The 18841-nt window shown below is 42.4% G+C and overlaps 1 protein-coding gene across 3 annotated transcripts in view; it reads right to left on the bottom strand.

Annotated features, from left to right (window-relative positions):
• SEMA5A (semaphorin 5A) overlaps positions 1 to 18841 on the bottom strand; it is a 593698-nt gene that overhangs the window by 147831 nt on the left and 427026 nt on the right. For all 3 annotated transcript variants that reach the window (XM_006015687.3, XM_025205600.1, XM_025205596.1), the window contains one exon: positions 14417 to 14624. In XM_006015687.3, the coding sequence (XP_006015749.1) occupies positions 14417 to 14624 (208 nt within the window). The remainder of the gene's footprint in view (positions 1 to 14416; positions 14625 to 18841) is intronic.

Here is an 18841-nt window from a genome sequence, read left to right as displayed (position 1 = left end):
GTGGCCTTTTAAACAGGCACTGCCTAGCTCACAGGCCTGGAAAATGCATTAGCAGCCCTGCATCTCTAGAAACTAGGCTTGCTCTGGAGTTTTATCAGAAGTAAAAATGAGTTTGTTCAACCTAGTCCCCAGTGGACATTCATAGTCATCTCAAAGACTTCGCACTATTTGCTATAACTGACACAACCAAAAAACTTTGCTCATTAGGGATATCTAGGAACAAAAAAAAAAGAAATTGGTTCATTATAACATCCTCCATTTCTTCTAGTGCATCTTAGACTGTGGCTGTTGTACCAGTAGGGGACAGATATTATCCCACCTATTAGATACATAAGTAGACTTACATGCCTATGTGCGATTCTATTCCACCCTGATCAAATCTCTAAAAAACAGTTGGTGCAAAATATGGGTGGATCCTCTTTCTCCTCAGCACTTTCTTGTGGCTCCACTCTAACGGTCAAACATGTATATGCTCTAATGGATCTTCATGGCCTTGAACAGAGTGGAATATTGCTGCATAGTGACCAAGTTTATTAGATACCCAACAGGTGGAACAGAATATGACCCCCATTGCTTATTGTACATGTCTATGCTTGTGCTGCTGCTTTTCTATTAAATTAGCAAAAGTGAATGATAGCTAGTTGAGTATCCTGTCTGCAAGTCATGCAATTGTCAATCACAGCCAGGACATCTGGTGAAATAATGTTTAAACAACAGTTTGTTGTTGACTAATAAAAGAAACTTAATCTAATCCAGTCTATCTTGCCATTAACATATCTTCCTTGCCTATTATAAGTTCAAGACAGGTTAGCATAATTGTTCTAGTTCAACAATATTAAAGGTCTGTTTAGCAAGACAGAAAATAAGGACTTAGGCACACGACCCAGTACAGGTACAGGCTGGGGACCAGCTGGCTAAGCAGCAGCTCTGCAGAAAAGGGTTAACAGTGGACAAGAAGCGGAATATAAGCCAACAATGTTCCCTTGTTGCAAAGAAAGCTAACAGCATACTGGGCTGCATTAGTAGGAGCATTGTCAGCAGATCAAGGAAGTGAGTCTTCCTTTCCCTCTATTCAGCACTGGTGAGGCCACATCTGGAGTACTGTGTCCAACCTTGGATCCCCCACTACAGGGTGTAGACAAACTGGAGAGAGTCCATGAGATAGCAACAAAAATAGGGGTCTGGGGCACATGACTTCTGAAGAGAGGCTGAGGGAACTGGGCCTATTTAGTCTAAAGAAGAGAAGATTGAGAGGGGATTTGACAGCAGCCTTCAACTACCTGAAATGGGGCTCCAAAGAGGATGGAGCTAGACTGTTCTCAATGGTACCAGATGACAGAACAAGGAACAATTGTCTCAAGTTGCAGCAAGGGAAGTTTAGGTTAGATATTAGGAAAACCTCTCTCACTAGGAGGGTAGTAAAGCACTGGGACAGGCTACCCAGAGAGGCTGTGGAATTTCGATCCTTGGAGGTTTTAAAGACCCAGCTAGACAAAGTCTTGCCTGTGATGATCTAGTTGGAGATGGTCCTGCTCTGTGCAGGAGGTTGGACTAGATGAGGTCCCTTCCAATCCTAGTTTTCTATGATTCATTTATACCTGTGTACTTTCCATCTATTCTGTACATGAATAAAAAGTCCACCTGAATACAGGGATCACTTCTCCTGGGATGCCTAATGACAAGGCGCTGTAATAGCACCTCCGTTTGCAGTAGGTACTGTTACAGTGCTTTGCCATTAGTTGCTGAGGTAACAAGCAGCAGCCTGGCTTTCTTGAGCAAATAGCTACCACAGGTTAAGTTTCTTATACTAGTATAGTTTTATCCAGCAGTGTAACTACGGGTGAGCCACCAGAGCATGAGCCCCAAGCATCAACTCAAAGGGGATGCAAAAACAGAGCAACTACAACCACCCAGGTTGCAGAATCTTTGTTTTATGCCTCTGATTTTAACCTATATTTTCCCGAGTGTTATTGCACTCTGGAGCTGAATGAGTTATGCTGATGTAAGGTGGTATGCCATCTGTCTGCTCTTTTCTTAAACTGTTGTGAGGGCCAATTACACCAATGTAAGTGTGTACAATTTTCAAATCTTAAGTCAGAAATGAACATTGCTGTAGAGCCAAGTATATCAAATGTACATAATTTTGGCCTAGAAAGAAAGCAGCACACATAGACAGACACTGAAAGACAGACACTTTTAAAATGAAAAGATAAATCCTGCTCCTGTTGACTTAAGTGAGACGTGTATACTTCATTTCAATGAGGCCAGGACCTAGTTGCAGATTTCTGGCTTCTTTTTATCCAAAGAGTGTATACAGCCTGAGAAGCATCTATGTACATTTCCCTGTACAGATATGTCTCTGCCCTGATCTATAGAGACTACATCACAATGTCAGAAGGGATTTCAGCTTTCTTTCCATTCAAACCTTTCTGCTCAGACTATCATACCTACAGGGTTCCACTTATTGTTAATTGTGATGTGGGCACTTTGTCCTTTCGTGACTGTGCTAAGACCATCAACTTAACTCATACAGTCCAAAGATTCTTTACTATAAAATCAGGACAAATTTTGAAACAGTGACACAGACATAATCATAGTATAAAATCTTTGTTACCATTCTTATCATACTATGAACAGATACATTACAAAAAAATCTTAGACGTTTTACAAATAGAGATTTCAAATTATTAATTGACATTTATTTCAGTGGACCAATATAGAAGGTTGAAGAGGAGGAATATAAAAAAGTGTGTGTGTGTGTGTGTGTGTGTGTGTGTGCACGCGCGCTAGGATTCCTATCTTCTGGGGGACAATCTATGAGCTAAAATTGAGATGCACATCAAAATATTCAGAATCCTGTTTAAATCTTTCCTGTGCTGTTCAAGAAAATGAAAACCTTAAAGCATCTAAGTCAGGGAGCACTTTTGCCTCTCCTTCTTTCCATCCCACTAAGACAAGGAAAACAGATTTGGGTGTGATTCAGTCTTGTACTGTGCATTGACAATGCCAACTTTAAATCTACAGACAGCTCCCTTCAAAGACAGAGTTGGGGATTTATGTATTATTTATTTAGTGAGGTTGTTTATACCACATAATTCTTTGAATGTAAATACTTTCAAGTGGTCCTGCTGTGATTCCTGGGGTATAATAATAAAGGCTACTTTAAGAGCTATACAAGAACAGTCAAGTTTGCCATTCAGCTCTTCTTTCCACGAAATGGGAGATTTTAAATGTTAACCATAACTAATTTTCTGCTTCCAGCGTTTCAAGAAACACACTTCATTGTCTACAATGGCATTATTTTCAACTCATTTCACATAAATATGTAAAGGGAGCAGTGTTAATTCTTTCTATTTTCTAAATAGGTCAGATCTAACTTTGTGGGTAGAGCTGGTTGGAAATTTTTCATGAACAAAGTTTCATCCAAAAATGCCAATTCATCAAGCCCAAAAAGTTTCATTTGAAAGAACTCCGGTTTGATGCATTGCCATATCTAATGCATGGTTCTGAGAGAACATGCTTGGATTCCTGACAGGTCTGCCCCTGATTTAGGGACCCCCCAAATATTCTGAAATTTCCCAAGAACTGGAAACTTTGCTTTTTGGCAGCTTGACTTGTGGTGTTACATTTTCCAAGCAATGACTATTTACAACCACTTGTTATTTTGTGTTACTCTTCAGTTTAGACTGCTAGCAATACTTCCCATATTGTTTTAAGTGTAATAATATTCTCACTCTATCATAGCCATACTCAGGGCTATCTTCAGAGTATTCTAAACTGGAGTTAACATGGGAGCAACCTGTAGATTTAAACTATTACATCTCTAGGAAAGTCTTCTGGGGGCCTACTCCGAAGTTAATGCAAGTGTCTGCATTTTAAAAACATAGCATTTTGTGCTCTTGAGGGCACCTGTTTCTAAGTCACTCACTCACTCAGGATGCAGATGACATGATTTAGTAGGTGCAGAAAGATAAGACTGATTTGCAGTGGAATTGTGGATACTCCCCACTCCTGAACATCAGGCCTTCAGTGTCTGATGTTGAGCACCAGAAACAAATCTATCCAAAAAGTAAAGGCCACTTTGACATATCAGACTTAGGTGTTTTTTTGGAGAGAACATGACCCAAAATGGTGACCACTTTCCTGAAGCTACATTCTTAAGTAAAAGCATCAAAGCACATTAACTGATCATGTCTAAACCATACAGGATACTTAACTTAGCTATTATTATGGCACATTTAAGTCTCAGGTAAACTTAATTTTTAAAAAGAATAGAATGGTGGCAGGAAACACTTTCTTGTTAAGTTCTATTTGTTCTCCAAGTCTAAAAATCCTCCAAAATTCATCTTGCATAGATCCCATAGGCTAGGGACAGACATTCAAAAGCCTGAGCCTGAATTTATTCAATCTTTGCAGGTTAGTCTAACCTGGCTAGGCTGAACCAGGTTGTAACTGGACAGACATTCTCTCTGATTAGGAAGGTCTGCCTGCACCATCTCAGGCTTTTCCCCACTGGCTGCTCACGGGGTAGGAGTGTTGCCAGACCCCATCCCCCGGCTAGCACTCTAAGGCAAGGTGGGATGTGCAGTGCATGCATCTGTTGATGATACAGAGCTTTTCAATCTCTCTCCCTGCTTCTTTATACTGTCTGCAGCAAACTGACAGGCAAGCAAGCCAGCAGAAAGCTGAAAACAATGTTTTTCACCTCCATCAGCAAAACAACAGCTTCTCTCCATTAATTCAAACTCTTCTTAAACAGTTTACCAGCTGACCTGTTGATTAGCTGCAAATCCCATAAGCGGTCACTGTTCTGCCTGCCTGTACCAGTGAAATTGGAGAAACACACACGCACAGACACCTCTCAGCATTAGCTAGCATACCACATACCTAGGGTCCCTGGGACTGGGGTCTGTGCTGTGGGAGATGGGAGGGAGAGAGTGAGGGAGGGATTCCTGCTTGTGCAGTGAGCAGCGAGGGCAGAGGTAGGGCAGGGAGAAGCTAGGCAGACCCTGCTGTACCTGTAGTCTCTGCTGGAGCACTGGAAAGGGAGCAGAGGGGGAGGGCCAGCTCTGCTGTTGAGCAGAGAGCCCTGAGTATCCCATCCCAGAGAGCATGCTGGGATGCTGGGGGAGTCTGGTTTATCTTAAACCAGCAAGGGGTCTGGGACAGACATTGCATAAACCGGTTTGACCCAAATCAGTTAAGTCTGATACTACATTCAACCAGGTTTATTTCAAACCAGTTTCCGCCATTTTCAAACTGGTTTGTGTGCACTGAACATCTGTTCTGTTACAGGTTTAAACCAGTTTCTGATCACTTAAACTGGTTTATGTGTAATGTCTGTCCCTAGCACTAAAGGCTGAACCATCCTCATTGGATTAGATCACTTCATCATGTCTGTCTGCTACTATTAGCAAAATGGTCAATTGCAATTAATATCTGAAATTCTTAACATTAAGCATGAAAGCAAAGTGCCTGTGCTGGACATGTCAGAAGAATGGTCATGATGCTGTGCATCATGAGAAAATGACATGGAATGAAATGCATGCAGTGGTAATATCACAACCTGTCAGGTACCACAGGCACAGTAAGGAAAGAAATTATGACTGCTCTCTATATTTTTCTTTTCTAGGAATGAATAATGGCACCCAGAACCATACTGGAAATTTATAATACATCTTTCAAGTACACTACTTTTGACTCTGGAAAGATGGATCTAAAAACAGGAAGATAAGGAAGGACAAACAGAGAGACAGAATCACACACACACACACTGATTGTAAGTGTAGGCTGCAGTGCTTGACTTTCTTGTTGAGACAACCCGATTCAGTTACATTTGCTATAAACAATTTTGCTACAGCAGATATGGGGATGAAGCAATTAATCTGAACTATCTGTCTGTCTTAACTTCAAATTACATTATTTCAGGAATGTTCCTCGTCTCTGATTCAACAATTTTGTCACAGTCCCACTCCAAAGAAATGAAGGTGCTCATATTCAATTGAAAAGCATTCACAGCTTTTGGAGACACTAATATATGAGATAAGATAGGTTCTGCAAACTCAGTTTTAATTTCTGTTGTAACAACATTTTCAATACAAGACTTTTAGTTATAAAAAGATTAGGGCAAGGCTTTCAAAAGTGATGAGTGATCTCAGAGAACCACTGGGAAACTTTTTAAAGGGGCCTGCTTTAGCCAAAAGTCTTTAAGCTTTTAGGATGTTTCAGATTAAGAAATCAAAATGGGAGTAATTACAACCACTTTTGAGACTCTTGGCCACAGTTCATATACTTGCATCAAGACTATTGTATTTCTCATCTATCCAAATGTTTAGTAAATTCCAAACAAAGAGAGTATTTTTGCCTTAGGACTTTCAGAATATACTTTCCCTTAAATTGGCAATGGAGGCTTCAAAATTTTGTAATGATTTGTCATGGTAATACAATTGGCATGTACTGCAAAGTAGAAGCTATATTGAGAGGCATTTGCCTTGTGTATTCTGGACTGCTTGAAGTAGCACAAGTCTGTGGAATACAAAATATTATAAAACCTATTTAAAACCATTCATTTTCTCAGCTTCACATTAAGTTATTTTATCCCATGCATTCTTTTTAACCTCTTCTTTCAGGTGCTTCTCAAATTTTTATTTTAGAACACATTCCCAAACATTAGATGACTAGTAAAAGGACTTCCTGGAAGAAAATGTGTTGCTCTATAAATGTTGCAGCTGAATTTCGAACACTGCAAGTTAGAGATAACTCCACTGCACTTAAAATATCCCCCAAGACTTCAACTTTATCTCTCTGTATAGATTAAAGCAAAGAAGTTAACCATATCATATATATGAATACATGAAAACCACATGCTTTTTTCCCTATTCCTTAACTAACTTCACATTTAAAAGAATAGACTACATAAAAGTATGTAGTTGAGATCATCTGCTTTTCATAACTTGGCCATACTAAAGGGGAAAAAACCCCAACTTATTTCTCTATTCCCAAGAGGCTATTGCATTAAAGATCTTCTGAGCAGCCCATAAAATTCTGTGAGTTTATCAGAATTCCTCTTTATCAAAAGAATTTGTTTACAATAAATTACATGCACATATATTTCACTACCAAATAGCTGAAAACACTGAAGAGCTATCCTGGGCTGAGTGGAAGTTAACTAGTTTGCTTCTGCCTGTTGTTTGGGCCTGGTGGAAGGGAATCTGAGCAATCCTGCCAAGTAGGAGAATGGAGGGCTGAGAGTACTGAATTCAGGTATGATAATCAAGCTTTCTAAAAGGGCACTAAACCTTAGAGATAAGACACAAAACAGTGGTCTTCCCTAACACCAGTGTAAGATTAACAGCTTCCTATCTTTTACTGGCAAATATTCTTAGTTATTACCAATTGGCTTGAATGGAGCTACTACAGTTTGCACTACTGGAAGATCTGTCCCAACTATATCTAAACAGGGGTTGGCAATGTATGAGTTTTGGTGTATGAGTGGACAGATGCAGCCTACGGAGCCTTTGTATCTAGCTTACAGAGCTGTACGGACGACTGCCCATGCTACAGTGCACTACAGTTGGGCACTGTGGGCTTCTGCATGGAGGGGAAGGGCCAGGGGCAATGTATAGGGGGTGCAAGAGGCACCAGACACCCATGGGAAGGGCTGAACTGCAGCTGGGCAACAGATATTTTGTTGGAGGGGGAGCTCTGCCCATGTCATGCCACTGTTGGGCAGCAGAGGTGGTTGGGTCCTAATGCTGGCCTGCCTGAGACCAGAGTTGTCATTCCAGCCCAATGCTGGAAAACACTGCTGATCCTTGGTTTAGAGCTAAACCAATCAGGCAGTAGGTGTGACTTTAGACTAACACAGCTAATCACCTCTGATCTAAACCAGTGTTCAGCATCCAATCTTCTTGCTTGCCTGTGCTAGGAGATTAGCTACACACCTATTCTGGAATATTACTCTGGAATAGTTATTTTGCTATAAGGTCCCAAATAGAACTTTTTTATTCTTAAATAAGAGTTACATTTTTAATTTAGTTTAATCCATATCAGCCCAGTCAGCACAAGGAACTCATACACCAAAAGAAGACTATCTATTCAGAAATGTATCCAAAAATAATGATTTTGGAGTAACTCTAGAATAGCTTTTTTTGGTAAATTTCCAAGTTAGACAAGGTCTATTGTGTCAGCAAAAGGCGCCGGTTCTGTAGTCAGGGATGTGCAGGGAGTGGATTGTGGCTCTGTCCCAGGCTCCACCCCACATTGTTACAGCCTTGCAATCCAGATCCCAGCCCTGGCCCTAGTCCCCCGTCTGTCCTGTTCCCAGATGGCACTCCATGCACACCTGCTCCATCCCATTCCCCCAGCTGAGGGTGCCCTGCCTATGTGGGTCCCGGGCTGATCCCAGGATTGCAGGGCGGTGACAGTGCAGGGCCAGGCCCCGGGGCAGAGCCACTTAGGGAGTTTTGGTGAGCTGTTGTAGGCCCAGGGGAAGGTCAGGGGGCTGGGGGCAGAGGAGAGTGCTGATTAGCCCACAACAGCTCACCAAAACTTCCTAAGTGGCCCTCCAGCTTGCCTTAAGGAATGCAAGATGGAAGAATGCCATGCCTGCTCTGTGCATGTTCTTTCCCCAAATGGATGTTATATAGCTGCTGGAGGGCATCAGTAAGCTCACTGTCTTGGGAGAATTTATTGGCAAGCCCCCACTGCCACGTAGGCTCACAGAAAGAACAGAATAGGCTGGGCATGAGTATAATGGCAGGCAAATCTCAAAATTTTGTCTGTGTAAAACCTGAGGGTAATAAATGCTTGACAACAGAGAAGCAGGTAATTCTTCTCATCTTTTAGCCCAAAATTTTAGTGGTTTGGTCACATATCCAAAGAGCATGAAATCTGTGTTTTAAGCCCCATCAGCCAGAATGGGTTCAAATTCACATTTCTCACTTCTAACACTGCTCCATCCACCAGGCTCTGGGCAACCACTACTGCCCAAAGGCACCCTCCAGCCTTCTTCCTGAAGATGGCCCACTGGGCAACTGGGGGGGGGGAGGGAGAGGGAGGAATGAGAGTAAATAAAAGGAGGTACCTAAGTAAGATGGATGTTATACTTGAAGGACAGAGGGGGAAAGGAGGGAGGGATTTGAGTTCCACCCCAAATCAAGCAAATCATCCATTTTATCCAGCAAATATTAAATGAAAGGTAGAAAAAAGCCACTGGACCAAGACTATAATATGTTGGCATCAAAGGGAGGTCTGCAGAGTGCTCAGGGGAATACCTACTTCATGTCCTGGTTGCTAGAACTATTCACTTGGATGTTGGTTCAACCTGCACTGGATGAAGGAGGCCTGGGGCTAAGCAGAAGTCAAGGCCCTCTAAAGGAGGAAGGGTAGTTTGTGGGAGAGTGCACTTCATGACAGAGAAATGGTAGATGGCCAGAGAAAGCACCAAAAAAATTAAAAATTCCAGGAGTGCTGTGGAATTAATGCACAAGGAAATATTAATGAGCCAAATATGTACAGTATGACTTAGTGATAATTAAGGATGGAAGAACATTTCAAATCAAGTAATGAAAAATGGTTATTGTAGGCTGGTTGATGAGAATGCAACTAGGAATAATGGGATGAACACAACAAAGACACAATTAGACTGAACTTCTTGACACAGATAAATTCAGCCGTAGAACAGTCTGCCAAACAGAGGGGTTGGAGTTCCATTGCTTGACACTTTTAAAACTTGAGTAGAAAAAAATATTGGGAAATAAACCTATGTGAACAATCTTGCATTGCCAGTGAGATGGCATAGATGATCTAATCGGTCTTTTTTATTTTTACCTTCTATGATTCTGTTTTTCACACATGAATACCTCCTGATTCTTACAAACTCTGTGAAGTGCATACTAAATGTGACAGTCTGGTACCCGAGGGCCACCACCTACAAGTCACCTCAATGCTGCCCACCTCTCACTCCTGCCTGACAGGGTCTCACCTGCTTCCTCACCTGCCATGCCTTGATGTTAAAAGGTAATGAGGGGAGGCTGCCCTTGGTGGCTAGTGAGCCTCAGGTGCTGTCTCTCTCAGTACTTGCTCCCTCAGGACCTACTTGCCTTAAGATCTAGATTTGTGACCTCCTTCCACCCCTACAGCCACACACATGCCTTGCAGATGTTACTCTGTCCACAATTCGGTCCTTGTGAAGAGGCCTCAGGCCCCTTGACTTTAGCCCCGCTTTTCTCTGGATGCAGGCCAGCTTTGGGCCAAGATCTCTTGGCCTCAGCCCTCACTGCATCTCTGGGCCCCTCCTGTCTTGCACTTTGTACTAGCCCCTCCAACATCCCTGTGTGGCCACTTCTTCACCCCTTACAGCCACAGCCACCCCACTGGTTTCAAGGTTAAATCACAACATAAATAGAAGCCACTGCTTCCCAACTAAAAACCTACCCAGTTCTGGGTTGCTACCTCTCTACAGGCCATAAGCTCCCCGTAGCATTTTCCTGGAAGTTCCAGGGAGCAGCTCAGGTGCCTGCCAGTCTTTCAGCAGCAGGCATTTCACTCAGGGGCTCCTCTCCCCACAGGATGCAGGCCCAGTCTCCCCTTCTGGCTCAGGCCCCAGGCTTACATGCCTAGAAGTCATGCCCCCTTTCTGCCACGTGCCTTTCCAAGCTCTGCACAGGGGTTTTCACTTAGTTAAGGACCAGCCTGCCCTCTTGCAGCTATGGCTACACACCACTAGCTTAGCCTCTTGTCTCCTCTTAAAGGAAGAAAAGCCCCCTGGCTTCGTGTTAGTCCCCTCTCCTCCCCTTTCATTACACCCAAATAACAGGGTTTGGGTCCCCTCTTACACTAAACATCAAATACTGCCCTGGATCTTTTGGTGGAACACCAGTTAACATGGGTTGGAAATTCTACATATAAGAAGAATGGTAGTTATATAGCCCTAAGTCTGGTAAAGTATGGAGGCAAATGAAAATAGCATATGATGACCCTGTAGTATCTACATCTTGGCCTCAGGGTTATTCTATGAGCTTCCATCACTGTGGGGTGTAAGTGCTTCTCAGGCTGAGGATAAAAGCCACAAAAGGACTGAGGACTCCTTGGTCCAGTGACACAGTATCTAACTTCCAGATATCTGGGCACCTAGTGGGCTTCACAGCCCCCAGTAAGGTACCTTGGTTCTGTAAACAGTGCATAGGAAAAGTCAGATACCTAAGACTGAGATCTGAAAAACAGGAAACCCCCTTAGCCTTCCTAAGTCTCAGGGACTTAGGTACCTACCTATGGCCTGTGTCACTGAGGATTTGTATATGTGGATCCTCTCCTAGCACTAGGCACCTAAGGAAGACATCTACTACAGAACATGGCCAGAGGTCCTTACCAAAATGATTCAAGGACCATTTTACCCAACAGATAATGGAACAAGGACTAAAGCCCACACCTCTTCCATCTGCAGCTGGATGCTCCCCTAACTTGAGGAGTCATACTTACTGCCTCTTCTCTATGACACAATGAATATTGGGATCATAGGATCATAGAAAAATAGGGCTGAAAGGGACCTTATGAGGTCATCTATGATCTCTCATGACACTTGTCCTCCTTTTTACACATGCACTTCTCATGCTATAGGTGAAAGATCATAGGAAAGAAGGGCTGGAAGGGACCTCATATGGCCATCTAGTTCAGCGCCCTGCTCAAGGCAGGATCATCCCTGACTAAATCATCCCAGACAAATGTCTGTTTAACCTGTTCTTGAAAATTTCCAGGGATGAAGATTACACAACTTCTCTATGTGGCCTGTTCCAAGGTTTGGCCAACCTCACAGTCAGAAAATTCCTCTTAATCTCCAACCTCAATATCCTGTGCTGCAGTTTGAGGCCATTGTTCCTAGTCCTGTTCCCTATGGACACAGAGAAAAAACCCCAACTCCATCCTCTTTATAACTGCCTTTGAGGTATTTGAAAACTGTTATCAAATCCCTACTCTATCTTGACTTCTCCAAACTAAATAACACAAATTATTTTGATCTTTCCTCATAAATCATGCTTCCCAGGCCTCTAAGCATTTTTGTCATTTTCTGTTCGACTCTTTTCATTCTGTCCACATCTTTCTTGAAGTGTAGGGCACAAAACCAGACCATGTGAGGCCTCACCAGTGTTGAACAGAATCACTTCTCTGGATTTGAAAGTGACACTCATGTTAATACAACTCAGTATGCTGTTAGCTTTTTTTTTTTTCCTCTTTTGCTACAAGAGCAGAGTCTTGGTTCATATTCAGCTTATGGTTTACCATAACCCTGAGGTCCTTCTCTATGGTACCGCAGCCTAGCTAGTCATTCCCTAGTCTGTATTTGTGCACAACATTTTTTCTTCCCAAGCACAGGATTTTGTACTTGTCCTTGATGAATTTCACCTGATTGTTTGTAGACCATTTCTTTAGTTTATCCAGATTATTCAGGAATTTAACCCTACCCTCCAGAATGTCTGCAGAATACACATGCAAAATGGAACAGCTTCAACAGGTGGACTTGAGAAAGCAACCCCCTTCTCCATGGCTTGTAGCCTAGTGGGTCGCACATTCACCTGGAATGTGAGAGATATGGCTTCAAACTTCCTTGGTAAGTTAATCTCAGTGTCCAACATACCTCCAACTGACATACTAGCGTGCAACAGGGACTGCCAGTGCTTTCTATTCTTCCTGGGGTTTGCCACACCATCAGAGGCAAGACAGGCAATGGAATTCCCTATTTCTGAATAATGGCAAGGCTTGGATGAGAAATAGGTACCTATCTGTTTAATATTATCAGGATGTAGGCAGTTCTGGGAATGCCCTAAAATAGGCCTTGAGGTACTTATGAAATTTTGCTGGCAAAATCGGCAGTGCTAAGGTAATTTAGATGCCTCCAGGGTTATATGACAGCTAAAGAGGGCCTCTAAGGGTCTACATTTTGTCTACAGTGTCTACAGTAAGAGCTGGGTGGCACTTAAGTGCCTAATTCCTTTTGTGGATTCAGCCTTGAATGGTTTTGAACTGGGTCACAAAAATCACAAGACCCCACAATACTAAGTTGTGCATGATCACCTACTTTTGGCGCCTGAGAGAATGCAGGGGACTAGTTACTACATTGTGCTACTTTTCTAACTATCTGAAATAAACAGGGATCTTGAAGAATGTATTTCCCAATTTCTGTGCAAGGGGGACAGGCATGCTGATGGTCCAGGAGACAAGTGAGCAACAAAAAGATGAGACTGTGCTAACGGGCATTTACCTTTCCTGGCTATGTATCCATCTTTCATTCAAAATAGAGTGGATTATGATGGTCGTGACAGCATTAAGACCCTAGTCTTAGCTAGCTAAATCAAACAACTTTGAACCTGGTTTTGCATCCTTGCTTCAAGTACTAGATCCCCAGCTTTTGTAAAATTACATAATTCAACAGAAGGAAATATAGTTCTGCAGATTTACAGCGAGGAAAGATATATGGCCAATATTGTCAAAATATGGCAAAGTATGAGACTATTAACAATAAATGTGCAGCAGCACAGAAACTGCTTGGAGTGAAACACAGGAAGAATTACATGCTGAACTCTGAATGCCTTCGCTGTCATAAGACAGCCTCAATATGACAAGTTTTACAAACCAAAGTCCTTTTAGTTACCGACATGATGCTCAGGTGTTCAGTCATTTCTGAACAGCCATATCTAATTTTATTTTGGTTTCCTAAAAAACATCATACCCAAACAGCCATCTCTCCAACTAGTTTTTCCTTAACTCCCATCAAATTTCCTTTTCTGAAGTCCCAGAGACATTCCATTTACTGCATTGCAGCAGTTTAAAAAGAAGAAAAATACCCACTGTTATATTAAAGTTGGCCTGGAGTGTGATGAGGTAATCACACAAAGTCTAATCCTGACTAAACCAGCACATGAATGTGAATGTTCAAAGCATTTACTAAATATAATTTTTTTTAGAATATACTGTGGGGTAAAAATGGGAGACGTCTCGCTTCTTAGACAGATAATGCATTTAAAAGCAATGGATTATTGCATTCAAATACATACAGTTGGCTTTAGCTCCAGGGTAGTCATACTTCTTACTCTTCTAATATCAATACCTATGCTACAAAATACTAGACACTTTGTTTCAATACCAATAGTTGCTTATTGATTCATTCATATAGTTCAAATTCTATATGCTGACATTTAAATATCATTATCCTGCCTTGGGAGGTTTTTCTAATGGAAACACATTAATCTACTGGAAAATGGTCCTGTAGATTCTTCTTTTAAGTAGTATAAATAAGAGTTTTACGTCCACTTATTAGGCTGCAGTTAATTTGGATGCCTATAACTATCACTTTTCCTTTTATGAAACCTTTCATTATGCACCTTCCTCCAAGCAGATAAAGCCCACTGATCCTTCGTACCTGTGTGTTTTATAAAACGGGCACCTCTTCAGGGGTATCTTTACCACATGTCCCTGAAGGCCCACAAACAGAACACTCTGGCTATGCAGGATCTGCAGGCTCCTGATGAATTCCCTCTGCCTCTTCGGGAAGAGCTCAATTTCCTCGAGCAAGCAGCTGGTTGAAGTCTGATTCACTGGGGCGAGAACTTTCTTAATTGTGCCATAGTCTGTAAAGGCAAAGAGGAAGATTTACTTACTGGCAGTCATGCAGGCAATACTGCCTATTCAATACTCTTCAATAATCACCCTTTTGTAAGAGGCCTTATAATCTGTAGAGTTCAACTGTGGTTTCCTGTTGGGGTACAAGGCTTACTATATGAACAAAAGAAAACTGAATAATAGCTTCAATTGTTTTATAAACACAAACAGCTTACAGACATAAGACAAATGTTTGAATAGTGGACGCTAGGAAGATGGGCAATCACAGCTCATCTATTGTGAGCAGACATCAAAAAATGCCTCTCTCAAAATGTACAGGCATTCCCATGATTTCTAATTCATGAGATTAAGGTACAGTTAACACCATTTAAGAAACCTATATATTTAATGAAGTCTATTGCTGTCTCAGTTTGTTTTACCACTAAAGGGTATGAACAAATAGGGCACTTCATGTTACAGAAGGCAATATTACTTTCTTAAAATACAATGGACAAGGGTTAGGGTGTGTGGGGAGGACTGGGGGTGCATGTGTGTGCACATGTGTTTGTTCAGTATTGGTATAACAAAACATAACAATCCATTGCTTCACCCACATCTAATCATGACACATGGAAAGTGATCACCTTTCTTCTAGGGCTGAGAAATACACCGTTTCAACTTTTCATTTTGCCGTGCTTTGGTCAATCCAAAGCAAGGACTGTTAATCACATTCAACCAATGTCAGTCTTAGCTGTTGATGACATTCTTGAATGGCCTCTCAGGGTATGTCCAGATGTGCATGGATGTTTGGTTCCCTGGGGACAAGAAGCAGTGGCACACCTTCTGCTGCCGCTACTTGTCCCCAGGGAACGCCTGCGCCACATGTGCTTTGGCATGAGGCAAGTTGCCTCGGGTGGGTAGGGGAGGCTGGGAACAGCACTGGGCTGGCCCCAGAAGCCTTACCTGGGATCCTGGGGGCCTCCTAAGGCTGCAGCTATGGCAATTCTGCCACAAAGAGCCTGGCTGGCAGCGGAGCAGGGCTTCAGGCAGCCTGGCTCCACTTTTCAGCAGCATGTGCCGGCCGAGCATGTGTTGCTCCAAGTTTTTTTCCTGCAGTTTTTGTTTTTAACCCTGGTTTAGCCAGGGATCAAAAAAATCCACGGAAAAAAACCTGGTGCAGTGTGCACACAGGCAGCGTGCCCTTACATTACGGAGAACTCCCGACTGCAATATGTGGCAAACTGACCAAACTCGCAGTTACATGACTGTGTTTGTGTGTTTAGGTGTGTAAAGTGAAGCAGGACTTAGCCCACAAGGCCTAGTCTTGCAAATCGTTATATACATGCATATTTGTTATTCATGCAAGTAGTCCATGATGAACAAGCAACTTGTGGGAGTCAGGAATGCTCATAAGACAAAGATCCACATGGTCAAACTCACAAGCATTGACTATATTTTGCTTAGGTTCATATTAAAGATGCATTTCAAAGAGAATTAAATCACATCATGTCGTACGCCTTTTTTTAGTTACGTTCCATGGCCTGGGTAATAAATTTAGAAATTAATATTACTGATAATCCATTTAAAATAGTTTCATTTCTACAAAACCATTGCTAGTACCTTCTTCTTTCTTTCCCATATGTATATGTGATTCTCCTAGAATTCCTATCTCTTCCACAGTTTCATTCCCAACCCCTTTCCCATTCTGCCTGTTAAAATGATCAGTGATTAGAGAATTAATACTCAGGTGTTATAAATGGTACTTCATGCTGATACTCCAGGGAGGAGTGGATAGGGGGCATCTCACAGTCAATTTTTTTATGGAGCCTGAAGGTTCAGGAAGAAAACATAGAATCATCTCATGTTTGGCTCATCTTTAGAAACCCTTTAGAAAGTTTTGTTCACAGCTCTGAAAAATACACAATTTCTTGTTTCTTTTAAATGAAAACAGATTCTGGAAAATCTGATTTTTTCCTATAAGCAACATTAATACATGAAGAACTGCTTTCTATTTCACTTTAACCATCTAATGATAATTTTTCAGCTCTCAAAAGTGGCATTTTTGGTACTTACAAATAGTTTGCAATTATATTACCCATGCAGTATAGACCCACAAGCGTCCATGTATACCAGGTGGGTGTAAGTCCTAAAACTATACCTGGCAAAAAGCCATGATTCGTGGGTATTAGAAATTGAAGAAGTAGGGTTGTGTGTAGCTTCAGTAGTAGCTGATTCGATTCAGAGGAGATTTGGCCTGATTCAGGGACTGAATCTCCGAAGCCAAATCGAATCGGGAGATCAAGTAAAAGTTCCAAATTGATTTGAAGCATCTGAATCAATTCAGAAGAGCTTCAGAAAGGATTCAGCCACTTCAGAGATTCAGCCATAGACTAAACAGGCAGCTGACACAGCTGTCTCCAGTTGGTAAGTCTGTTGAGTCTGGGGGAGGGGGAAGGGAAAGGGTATGGAGGAGGGGGGGATTGGGACTAGGGCTGGGACAAGCTGCCCAGCTGGGGCAGGGGGGGTGCGTTACTCGGCGAGGGGGGCAGGGGAGGGGGCAGGATGCAGGCACGGCAGTGCTGGAAGCCACGGGAGTACCTGCAGCCACCCTGCTGTGCCTGCCTCTCCCTGGCCTATCCGAAACACCGAATCTCTCCAAATTCGCTGAATCTTCTGAAGCCAATTTGGATGAATCAATTTAGGACAGTGATCTGAATCTCCAAAGCAAATCACTGTCCTCCGAATCAGCTGAATCTGAATCAAATACTTCCCTATTCACACAGGCCTAAGGAGAAGGTTCCTCCCTGTTTTAAATCCAACAGCTGAATACTTAGAGAGCTGCCTTTTCACATGTGCATATAAACTTCAATGTATCTAACTTCTCTGTTCTATTGTCAACGTCTCCTGCCTATTTAGGGTTATGTTTGATTGGCAGAAAAAGTTAATACTGCACATCTGTTCACTAAAAAAATAATCAGATACAGGACAACTATTTGGTGTAATTCCCCACAAGTTTATGGCTTGATTTGTAAAAGTGTATAGATATAAATCTCCTAAAAGCTATACAAGATGAAATATTTTACATGACAGGCATGCATGATGGTTGGAGATCACATGTATTTTGGCCATGTACTTTCAAAACCAAAGCCAAATACTATACTCCAGTATTCTATAGTTCTGTAAGCAACCTATACAATTTAGTAGGTTCAGCGTATCTGACCATTGCCAAGGGTTGCATATTGTTTACAGATCAAATGTAGATCATGATCTGGGGGAACGCCTGTTCACCAGAGCACCCTAAGGGATGACAAGGTCAAACAGTCACAAACTCCTCCAAGACCGTTTCAGGCTGGACATAAGGAAGAATTTCTTTACTGTCCGAGCCCCCAAGTCCTGGAACAGATTGCCACCAGAGGTAGTGCAAGCACCTACTCTGGACTCCTTCAAGAGACATTTGGACTTTTATCTTGCTGGGATCCTTTGACCCCAGCTGACTTCCTTCCCCTGGGGCAGGGGGCTGGGCTCAATGATCTTCCGAAGTCCCGTCTAGCCCTAATGTCTATGAAATCTATGAAATCTATATAAAAACCTTTTTTTTCTTAACAGTCTTCTCAAATATTCTCAACTTAACTCTTTCTGTTTGAAATGCGTTGCCTTTGTAAGTATCCTGCTTGGTTATGACTCAGCGGAACCAGTTCAGTTATGGGTGCTGGCATAAAGTATCCTTGTACATTTAAATTTCATAGATTTCATAGACATTACAGCTGGAAGGGACCTCAGAAGATCATCGAGTCCAGCCCCTGCCCAAAGGGCAGGAAGTCAGCTGGGTTCATAGGATCCTAGCAAGATGAGCATCCAGTTTGCTCTTGAAGGTGTTCAATGTAGGCGCTTGAACCACCTCCGGTGGCAGGCTGTTCCAGACCTTGGGGGCTCGGACAGTAAAGAAATTCTTCCTTATGTCCAGCCTGAAACGGTCTTGTAGTAGTTTATGACCATTCGACCTAGTCGTCATCCCTTGGGGCACTCTGGTGAACAAACGTTCCCCCAGATACTGGTGGTCACCCCTGATAAACTTATAGGTGGCCATCAGATCACCCCTGAGCCTGCGCTTTTCCAGGCTAAAGAGCCCCAGGGCTCTCAGCCTGTCATCGTAGGGTCTGCTTCCCTGACCTCTGATCATGCGCGTGGCTCTTCTCTGGACTCTCTCAAGCTTCTCCACATCCTTTTTGAACTGTGGAGCCCAAAA

This window comes from Alligator sinensis, unplaced genomic scaffold, assembly GCF_000455745.1.
Source record: "Alligator sinensis unplaced genomic scaffold, ASM45574v1 scaffold126_1, whole genome shotgun sequence".
Classification (NCBI taxonomy): Eukaryota; Metazoa; Chordata; order Crocodylia; family Alligatoridae; genus Alligator; species Alligator sinensis.
This window is presented reverse-complemented; position numbering and strand designations above follow the sequence as displayed.